Consider the following 10,445-nt stretch of genomic DNA (forward strand, 5'->3'; position numbering starts at 1 on the left):
GAGTTCCCGGCGCCGCTTAGTTGTGTGAGCTGGAAGTCTCCAGGAAGCCCAAAAAAGACAATCAATTTGGCACTTGTAAGGGTTGCTTCGGCTTAGAAAAATACTAATTAATCGCTACTGACATATACATCAAGCAAGCATGGCCAAAATAATTAAGAGATATAATCTTTATAGGTATATAAAAGCAAGGGGCAAAGTAATTCATGATGGATGTCATCTTCTAGCTACTAATCCCACATCGCTCTCCATCACCTATCTTGGGGTATCTGCATTAAGCAATGCTTGAAGTGTATCTCCAGCAACCTTAGATCCCCATTTGACGATATCCTTTTCAGCCTTTCCTCCTGCTATATCAGTCTTGCCTACTACCTTCCTTAAGAAGTATTGCAGCCCAGTTATCATCTGAGGCGTTTCCTTCGCCCTCGAGAACAAATTTGCAATTGCTTTCGCATCGCGGCTCTCTTTCGATGCTTTCTGAGTTTGAAGAATAATAGTGATGAAAAGAACCTCACAAAAAGTTTTCGTCTTAGCTTGTAGGTAGCTGAGATTTAAATTCTTGAGAACGTTAAGTCCAAGTCCACCTTCTGCCATCAACGTACCAAACATCTTGGCCAGATTGACAATGTGCCTCGTATCTAACTCAGTATCCTCTTCAAAATCTTCATCATCATCGTCATTTGTTTCGCCCATCTTCTTGAAAAGGTCCCACAAGCTGAATTGGAAGGCCATCTTGAGTTTTCTATCGCCACACAATCTCTTTGCTATCAATGTGTAGTACGGGTTGTACATTTTTTCTGCGCCAGAACATTGTATCAAAACCTTTGGTATCTCAAGTTCCTGGACCTTTTTTAGTTTTAATTTCATCAATCGTAGATATGCGTCTTGATAATCTGAGGCGGACATAATGGTGATGAATACAGCTCGGCGAATATCCGTGTTCATACGTTGCTCCCTAGCAAGTTGAACGAGATCAGAGGTCCCTGAATCTGCGTCTTTGACTTCTCTGGTGTTTCTAACTTTTGATGTGGGCTCTTCCTCGTCTTCGGCATTACCTGCCCAACTCGCACCAACCAACCACCATTTCCCCTTTTTATCCGAATCTCTGATATCTTTTAGACCAATGCGCAGGGGTTCGCTAGCTTTTATACTTCGAGTATTTAGCGTACCCAGTGTCTTTTTCATTCGAATTGTGTGCTCTGAGGTGACAGCGGAAGCAACAGCACCGGTTTTCATTTTGTTGTTTTTGAGATCATTGATGGTTTCAATCATGAACTTCGTCCTTACAGACAATTTATCTTCGCCACCAGCTTTTTGGACAGCAGGTCGAAGCATAGTAACAATGTCTTTTAGTGCTGAAGGGTCGTCTTGTCGTAGTTGAGGACCTGAAATGCGCACAATCTTTAACAGAAGCTCGGCATTCTGTTCCGATAGCGTATCTAAAAACAGCTTGATATAATCGAAAACAAGGCTGCTACCCACTACTTGAAAGTTATACAATTCTGAGAGTAAAGCTATCAGGTTGGTAGTTTCCTTGCTGTCAGGAACAGATGTCGAGGAGTCTTGATTTAGTGATACTATACGCGCATAGTGCTCGTCAAAGAGTTCAACTATTCTTTGAACTACCTGAGCACCGAAATCGGTACCAATGATCTTGTATACTGCAGCAATAAATCCGGCGGGGAGGATTATAAGAGTGTCGGGTAAAGTCGTTGGTTCGCAAACAGAAGTCAGGAGCAGATCGATGAGAGTGGAAGTCATGTGTTGACGGGGATTGGTCCGATACAATTTCTCTATGTCTCCAAGGAGGGATATTAGATTGGCTTCTGTCAACCTGTTGACCAGACCTTGAGTTTGTCGTCGCAGACGCACTAAATCTTCAGAATCTGAAGAAGATGCCTTCCGTAATGAAGGTGGGATATATTTTCCGGAGGGCGCTGCAGTTGCGGCCACAGGTGCCACGTACGGGTTTTCACGGACTTTTGGCTTCGGGGGAGCGTCTTCATCACTCCCCGAACCAAATCCTTCGAAGTCGTCCTCGCCCGCATCCTCATCTTCAAGATCACTATCGTCATCACCTGAATCACCACCCGAGAAATCACCTTCATCCATGGACATATTAGACGCTTCGTCGTCATCATCATCGTCCATCATCTCGTCATCTTCTTCTTCTTCTTCATCCTCGGAACTTTCATTACCCCTTGCTCGCTTTCGGGCTTCTGCTCTCTTGCGCTGAAGCCAGTCATCTGCCTCTGCTTTTCCTTTTTTCTTTTCCTGTACTTCCTCATCTTCGCTCTCATCTAGGGCATCCAGGTCACCCAAGAGATCATCTAACCCATCTTCTTGGAATGACTTTGGTAGACCTTTCTTCTTCCCTTTCAATCCCAATTTCTTCTCTAGAGCGGCGATCTCGTCGTCGTCTTCTGCTAATTTATCCTTGACAGCCCTCGAAATATTCTTTCCTATCCTTGATTCAGTATTCGCATCGTCCTTCAGGGATGCTTTCGCTTGTTTGGGGTCCGCTTTCTTCGTCGTTTTCAATATGGATTTCGGTTTTGGGCTGTCGTCTTGTTTTGTTTCTGGGATAACCTTTGTATTCAACGGTTCAATGTCTTCATCATCCTCGTCATCACTGTCGACATCGTTATGCTTGGAATGTTGCGACTTCAATCGCTTTTGCGGAGGAGGCCTAGAGGACTGGGATCTACTCTGCTTCTTCTCTTGTCTTTCTGCTTTGCGCATTTCTTTACGCCCGAGACGTTTCCGCCCTCGACCTCCATTTCCACCCCCATCTACAAAAATGGTAAGCATGTGAAAATGAGATGCCAATGGCTAGTATTTACCTTCAATTCCCAGTTGCTGAAGAAGACTACTGGGTAGCTTTGGAGCTGTAGATTTTGGCGGTGCCATATTTGTGAAATATTTGTGAAAATCTGTAAAAAATCAAAAACTCTATTTAAATCGCCAATCAGTGCTACAACTGGCAAGTAAACAATTGCAGTTTAATTATCAAATACAATAAGTTTTGTTTTCAAAGGCAAAAAAATCCGATAATCTTCAGATACCGATAAGAAATTTTGAGGTTTATCCAAACTCTTTTTTTTCCTTGTCGTAGCCTTGACGAAAATCTTCAGCCTCGCTTTAGCCTGGTCCAGAACCCCACACATTTCATCACCCCCACAATCATTAATCGCAGCTTAAAAACAGCATCATAACAGCAATTTACACTATGGTGTCGCATTTAAGTAATGATGAGGTATGTTTATATTACTGCTCATATATAGCTTTGGGCAATTAGTAATTCTTTTTTGCAAATAGTTCTTCTCGAAACTCGCTCCTCTTTTTGATTCCCGACGGGATAAAGATCATGGTTCTGTTTTCTTAACACAGAAATGTTGTAAGTATTCCAATACCCGTATGCTCCTGCAATAGAGGAGCGTTTCCGAACTTCTTTGGACAGTTTTCTAACTGTCATAATAGATAGCTATGGCCCAACCTCCAATGCCTCTACAGCCGCAGCGCCATCTGGCGACGATGTCGAGATGAATGCTCTCACCGATGTCCTCACTGCTCAATTCCCAGACCTTTCACGCGACGCCCCTATGCCACTTCTCATCCGTGCCACAAATGGCAAGGGCAAAACCAAGCGTTCAGAAAAGACAAAATTATCCACCGTCGTCCAGCCAGATCAATTAGATTCCTTCTTCGCTAGATATGCAGAAATATGTAAAGGTGGCATGAGTGCGTTGAAGAAGAGAGATAGGAGCAAAGCGAAGGAAAAGCTTAAGGCAAAGAAAAGAAAGATAGGTACTACTTCTGCTGTTACTCCAGGAGACGAGAAGAAGTGAAAGAATGGAAGTTATTTTATGGTGGACGAATAAAGTGTCTTGGACTGGACGCCGATATCCCCGGAGAAGTAGCCGAACAGCATGATTAAGGGGGTGGATGTTTTGTTGTTGATATCACAGCATGGCGTCTCATATATGGGATTGCTACTTCGGCCTTCGTGGATTGGTACATAAGAGTATATACTAATCTAATGCCAAAAGGGAATATGAGTAGTTTGCCAAGTTGACGGGCCTCTATTCTCAAGGATTAAACTCAACCATTTATTTAATATTTGGCCATCCTCTCACATACACCTTCTACTAGAATGACAACTTCTTTTCACATCTCGTATTCTGGAACTGTCTTTTACGTGTTAAATGTTCATTGATGAATATACAGGTAACGATATCCCTTCCTAAGCCCGGGAATATTTACAAATTAGACCAGCATATATCCCATTCCACATATGAACAATCCGTTTGTTTCCACCAACATATTTCCCGTTCCACCAATAAACAGGCCTGCTGACTTCCCAGCCGCCCCTGCCACGCCTGCTAATTTGAACTCATGATCTAACACGCCGTCGACTAATCCATTCATATAAGAAATCTTCTTATAGTACAAATCCATCCCAATCTATGTCAACGTCACAAAGTTCATGTCTACCATCCACCCGCTGCCAAATTCTATGAGAGGGAATTAGAAACTCTTGAAAAATCTCCATGCCTAGGAAAAACAAAGAAGGAAAGAAAGAAAAAGAAAAAGAAAAGGATAGTAACAGGCTGAAGAAGGGTATCTATCTAGATTAGGTTATAAATGTAACAAAGACACAGATGTTGTCCTGAACTCTGGAACGTATAGATATAGGTCTATTTGTAAGTATGTCGTAAGTACATATTGCCGTTTAATAATAGTAATCCTCAAGGAGGAGTAGCGATACGTGAAATAGGAAGAGAAGCATTAGCAGACGTATAGCTTGCTACAAAAGAAGTTGAAGCCGGAGTTGAGGTTGCCATGAAGTTGTTAGGAGGAGCATGTTGAGCAATATGAGCTTCTGAGAGAGTGGGACTAGGCAAATAACGTGGCTGAGGAGTAAACAGATCGACCGTCATTTGAGCAACCTGTGCAACCGGGCCTGCGGATTGCATACCCGTATCATGAACTGGTGCGAACTCATTGTTTGTCGCCTTCAAAGGAGAGAATGTCAAACTATCCGTATATTCAGGCCAGTCATCATGATTCAGAAATGCACCATCATGACTGTGATGCAAGCCACTTGAAAAGATAAACTGATTCTATTCCGACGTTGTTAGTTCATTTCTCTTCATATATGGGTCATGTTAACGTACCTCAGAAGTGTCTAAATTATCGGACCTTACTCCTTCACCGCCGTCGCCAATATTGAATTCACCATGTGATCCGTCGTGATCAAATTCGATGGAGGACTGAAGATGATCTTGATATCCCATTGTGGAGCGCTCCACTTGTGGCGAATTCACTTCGTAATCTGCCATGGTGCCGTATTGGTGAAGGGGTACCCGGTCTGTGAATACAGGCATGCTATTGGATTGTCCTGCATAGGGGCCGCCGTCAATATCCATGCCGTAGCTAGGTAAGTTAGGATCTCCATGCTGTTCAGCAGATTGCCAAGAATAGTTGTTGTATGAGGATTCTGGAATGTCGGGACGAAATTCTCCTTGTCGATATGAGTTATTGCCTTCCACGAAAGATGAGAATGGATTCGTTTGGCCCTCTTCTTTGATTGCTGCTAATTTCTTCTTCTTGCCGCCTCCGGGTGGTCTGCCTCTTCTAGGCTTGGAAATACCACCTTCAGCAACAGTAGCTGTTGTGCGACGCTTCTTCTTGACATGGAATTCAGTTATATCTTCGACAGCTTTATTCTTTCCCTTGCGTGCACATCCCGTTCCGTCACATGATTCGCAGTCTCTGACTCCATCACTGCTCGCACCACAAAACCAGCAGTTTCCAGCATGTTCAGCCCTTCTTCGTCGTCCTTCTGAACTACAGTTTTCTAAACCCTCAACCACAAACGCATTATCGATAGGTGGTCTTCTAGCTTCGTAATCGTCTCCTTCAAGCCCCTCACTCATGGCTTGACATCTCCAACATGTACCCTGAAGCAACCACCTTTGATCTCTAACTCTAGAACCATGTACAAGACATAGATCTTCGGGGCATTTCTCTAGTGGCCATCCTTCGGGACAGCTACTGTCAAGTTTGGAGACTTCCACGTAGGTTCGGTCGCAGCAAGTGTATCGAAAAGGGCGTATGAGACACATAATTATGTGTGAGCTGTAGCAATCTAGTATAATATTTGAAGATATATGAGTGGGATCGTGGCCGTGAGTCTGTTTATGTCTCTATGATTAATGTGTTATTGTTCTTGAAGAAGGGTAAAAGTTGATTTCGGGATTTGGTTTTAGTTGTACATTCACGATTTAAAGAGAGCAAGGGGGAGACTTCAAGAACTATATAATATGACCAAGATCAAAGTCATTTTTGATAGAGTGAATAATCAGAAATGATACAGGAGATGATTAATGATTCACGACCATCTTCAAGTATGAATTTGAAGGACTCATGTGATTGTTCTATTCCCGAGTATTTGTGATTGTTTATCAAGACCAGCAAGGTGACAATCTTGTCCTTTTGACATTGCTTGGCTGGCATACACTTTATGACGTTACTTTATTGCATTCACGCTTACTCATTCATGAAAAGAGGGCTATCTCAAAAATAGACTTGTATTGCTATGAGTATCAGGCGTCTAATGACATTGTACTTGCTATTAGATCCATCCTGTGAAAAGACTTTTGAATGAAAGAAAACATAGAAAGCAATGCGCATGAATATCCACCTCCAGACTCGCAACGAAATAGTAGAGCAATTCCACGATAGATGAATGAAAAGATTCATCCATACAGAGAGAATTCTCAGCCTCCGATGACTTTTTGGATGTTTGATCTTTGAGTACACATAAGGAAATCGAGTTTGGTAAAAGAAAAGCGTGTTGTAACATGGGCGAAATGTGTCGTAAGGTGTGAGACCAGTTTGTGTGCGTAGATCCGAGCTCACATGATTTGATCTTGTGTGAGGTGAGTGACTTCTGTTTCCATAGCATCACCGGCACCACCAGGGATTTGGTATTTGACAAAGCTCAAGCCGAGAGGACGGCCTCCGTATTGATAGCCGGAGAATTTTTCAATGGCGGTATCTGCATTCTCGGCCGAGTCAAATCTAACAACACCAGTACCACGGGATCGGCCATTAGGCTCATATTGGATCTCAGCCTGCTCGACCTTGCCAATGGTGGTGAACAGTTCAACAAGATCCTCGTTGCTAGTGGACCATGGGAGCTAAATTTCGCGTTAGTTTGGAAAATGATAACAGGAGCCAAATAATACTTACGTTGCGAACATAGATAATCTCACTTCTCTCAGTTCCAGCGGTAGCATGGTCGGTGAAAGGGTTGGGTGCAGCTGCGGGAGCTCCAGCACCACCGTCGAATCCACCGGGACCTCCGGCGTAACCTCCACCAAATCCACCACGACCTCCGCCAAATCCGCCGCCGAATCCGCCACGGCCACCCCCGAAGCCTCCACGACCTCCAAATCCGCCACCAAAGCCTCCACGACCGCCAAATCCTCCACGAGCACCACCAAATCCTTGAGCACCTGCGAAACGGTCTTCACGGACCTCAAGAGGGCGGCCTTGCCAATCATAACCATTGAACTGCTGAATGGCGTTGCGAGCGTCATCAGGAGATTCGAAAGCAACAATACCAGAGCCCTTTGGACGCCCATCAGGTCCAACATGAACATCGGCGCGAACGACGGCACCATTTCGGGCTATAAAGTATTGATCAACATCTCGATTCACATTCATGTTAGTGCAGGAAGGAAACATACCAGCGCCGCGGAATAGATCTTTCAGATCTTGCCATCCAACGGTGTAGGGAAGCTAAATCGCCAAGTTAATATTCTCGGCACTAGAGTTTTTTTATAGTAAAAAAAGGGGGTAAAGATAGATGGGGACAAACGTTGGAGACGTAAATTTGACGTCCTCCACCTCCAGCTCCACCTCCAGGGGCCATGCCACCTCCAAAACCACCTTGGAAACCACCACGACCTCCTGGTGGACCGCCGCCTTCGTAACCGCCACGGCCTCCAGATGGAGTACCAGTGAATCGGGGTTCGGCCTCACGATCCTATCACAGGAATTAGTAAACGTCGAACGCAAAATTGAAACGGCTTAGAATGCATGCTTACCTCTCTAACGTAAACGAGTCTTCCCATAAGGTTCTGGTTGGACAGAGTGTTGACTGCCTGTTGAGCTTGCTCCCTCGTAGCATATTCTACAATGCTAGTTCGAGTTAGAAATTGAAGGTCTTGAAGTTAAGGTTGTTACTTACCCGCATCCCTACAATACCCGCGGAACAACGTCCCAATCCGTCAATCCAACATTCCATCAAGATCCAAGAGAAAAAGAAAAGATTCAAAGCCAATCACGTATAGGCGCCCACCTTCGACATTCCATTTGGAAGCAATAACACATCAGCAAAGAGGACCTCTCCAGCTAAAGTAATCGAACCCCTGGTTAGCCCATATCCCCAACTCCAACCTCCATTATCGAACACTGACCAGATCTCATAAAGTCTTTAAGATGATGCCACTTAACATCGTATGATAAGTTGCCGACGTAGACACGACGGTCTTGTTGCGATGATTCACGTAGAGTGCTCATCATTTGCTCTCTAGCCGCAGCTCTCTCTTCGTAAGTCCTATGTGGTTGTCCACCGTAAGCTGATCCCCCAGAACCACCTACACCTGCAGCACCCGACATTGGGGATCGAGATCTGCGATCGTTTCTGCGATGTTCGTCACGGCTGCGTGAGCGACTGCGAGGAGAATATGAACGACGACGTTGGGTGCGTCCTGGACTGCGAGAGCGTTGTCGGCGAGGTGAACGAGATCTCTCTCTCTGTGAAACGTAAGCTTCTTTGGCCATTAGATAGACAAAAGACAATGAAGGAATTTGTGCTGTGAGAGAATTTTTGTATGTGTGGGTTGAACCATCAAGGTTCTTACGCCATCAATTAGGAAAGGTTCCCACAGAAGCGCACTGGCGCGTTGCGATCAACGGGATCTCACGACTAGTTTGCGCCTGGAGATGAGATGCCATAAGCCGAAAACTCATGAGGCTTTCGAGAGCGCCTTGTGTTGCTGACGCCCAGGTTTGCGCAATGATATCCTGAAATGATTATCGAGGGAGAAGAAGAAACTGAACATACTTGTGGTCGATAAGAGTCGTCCGCTAGATCAAATAAAAGATTGTTAATAAAATGTTCTCAAGGAAGCAGGATTGAGGTGGGGTGGTTTGTGTAAAGGTTAAGGAAGAGTCAAAGGTAAGAAGGTTTCAATGACGTGAATAAGACAAGCCCAGATAAAGTGAATGAGAAAGAAGGTGAATGGACTAATTGGGAATGGAGGGGAGGGTATTGGGAAACATACCCATTGTATCTATTGTGAATGAAGTATTAAGGTGATAAGTAGAATCAGGAGGCTGCTGCTGCTGCTTAATGCTCTAACCTGCAGGCTGGAGACGAAATGGACTCCTAGGTGACTGCGCACAAGGATTCTATGGGCTAAGTAAGGGCGAATTAAACGTTGCGTTTAATTGATCGAAACCGGCAAATGAGGTGAACCAGTGAAGCTCCGTGAAGAATATTCGATGCGGCTTATAGGGACCCGTAAGGAAGTAGAACTACAACAAGGGCAGTATGGCACAGCGTCTGTTTTTTTTCCTGCGGCAATGTTCGTCAACAAGGGCGTTACCAAAAAAAGATCGTGGACGAATGTCAAGGGTTGGGTCTGCCTATTTGGAACGCGTCCTGTCTGCGGTGACAAAGCTCGAATGGCTGATGAATGGATTGGGAGGACAAGACTTGAGGATGTCTTGGGGGGTGGGTTGGGAATGAATGGCATTTGAGCCATAAGTGAGAGCTTACCTGGTTGTTGCTTCGACCAATGGCTGGGCTCGAAAGGATGAGATACAGAAAATTTGGTTTAATTTCTGTCTTTTCCTTACCCGACTAGATGGCTCACAAGGGTGTACTACTCCTTGAGGTAATACAGATGAAAGATGGTGTGGTTCAAATCTGTATGGATGGGGGTGTTGGGTGGTGGATGTTTTGATGAAGGGTGGAAGGTGTAAGGTGTGAGTGCCTATTGAAGACGCGATGTAATGAGAAGTTGGAGAAAATAGCTAGGTAGCGCGCAGGAACTGTTACCTTTTCGGCTGATAACCGGCAGTTACTTCTGTATCAATTTTGGGCTTCAGCTGAGACACAATCTATTAATCATCACTCTCAAATAGGAAATAGTGGCTCAATGCGGCAGCTGAGAGGTGCGGTTTTAGTAATTAATGGGCGATCACTATCATGGTCACAAGTGACTCTACGTCTCGAGTTCTATCTCTATGCCTACACATTTTCTGACATCGCGCCGTACATCTCCTCACCCATCTTCCATACATCATGTTGTTACTAAATCTATACTCATCTTCATCCTCTGTTGGTCAATCCTTTCTAGATATGCCAG

General features: G+C 44.6%; 4 protein-coding genes across 5 annotated transcripts; 1 reads left to right on the forward strand and 3 right to left on the reverse strand.

Annotated features, from left to right (window-relative positions):
* Positions 1-83: 83 nt before the first annotated feature.
* On the reverse strand, positions 84-3,046 carry Bcsgd1. The gene is made up of 2 exons (XM_024691447.1): positions 2,841-3,046; positions 84-2,789 (listed from the first exon to the last, which is right to left on the reverse strand). The coding sequence occupies exons 1-2, from the start codon at positions 2,905-2,907 to the stop codon at positions 253-255; spliced, it is 2,604 nt and encodes an 867-aa protein (XP_024547218.1). The 5' UTR covers positions 2,908-3,046; the 3' UTR covers positions 84-252.
* Positions 3,047-3,078: 32 nt separating this feature from the next.
* Positions 3,079-4,176, forward strand: BCIN_02g06420 (hypothetical protein). Its single transcript, XM_024691448.1, has 3 exons — positions 3,079-3,253; positions 3,316-3,394; positions 3,478-4,176. The coding sequence occupies exons 1-3, from the start codon at positions 3,227-3,229 to the stop codon at positions 3,843-3,845; spliced, it is 474 nt and encodes a 157-aa protein (XP_024547219.1). The 5' UTR covers positions 3,079-3,226; the 3' UTR covers positions 3,846-4,176.
* A 432-nt stretch (positions 4,177-4,608) lies between these two features.
* BCIN_02g06430 (hypothetical protein) lies at positions 4,609-6,309 on the reverse strand. The gene is made up of 2 exons (XM_001550550.2): positions 5,175-6,309; positions 4,609-5,120 (listed from the first exon to the last, which is right to left on the reverse strand). The coding sequence occupies exons 1-2, from the start codon at positions 6,123-6,125 to the stop codon at positions 4,746-4,748; spliced, it is 1,326 nt and encodes a 441-aa protein (XP_001550600.2). The 5' UTR covers positions 6,126-6,309; the 3' UTR covers positions 4,609-4,745.
* Positions 6,310-6,400: 91 nt separating this feature from the next.
* BCIN_02g06440 (hypothetical protein) lies at positions 6,401-10,136 on the reverse strand (the record flags this gene model as incomplete). Of its 2 annotated transcripts, XM_024691450.1 has the most annotated exons (11): positions 9,854-10,136; positions 9,357-9,649; positions 9,137-9,159; positions 8,487-8,826; positions 8,369-8,421; positions 8,258-8,265; positions 8,115-8,208; positions 7,886-8,053; positions 7,755-7,806; positions 7,255-7,694; positions 6,401-7,202 (listed from the first exon to the last, which is right to left on the reverse strand). In XM_024691450.1, the coding sequence occupies exons 2-11, from the start codon at positions 9,358-9,360 to the stop codon at positions 6,918-6,920; spliced, it is 1,467 nt and encodes a 488-aa protein (XP_024547220.1). In that variant the 5' UTR covers positions 9,361-9,649; positions 9,854-10,136. The 2 variants fall into 2 exon arrangements, with proteins under 2 accessions (XP_024547220.1, XP_024547221.1); XM_024691449.1 differs by lacking the exon at positions 9,854-10,136 and having other exon boundaries at positions 6,918-7,202; positions 9,137-9,358.
* Positions 10,137-10,445: the final 309 nt, after the last annotated feature.

The sequence above is a fragment of the Botrytis cinerea genome, chromosome 2 (assembly GCF_000143535.2).
Source record: "Botrytis cinerea B05.10 chromosome 2, complete sequence".
NCBI classification, from domain to species: Eukaryota; Fungi; Ascomycota; class Leotiomycetes; order Helotiales; family Sclerotiniaceae; genus Botrytis; species Botrytis cinerea.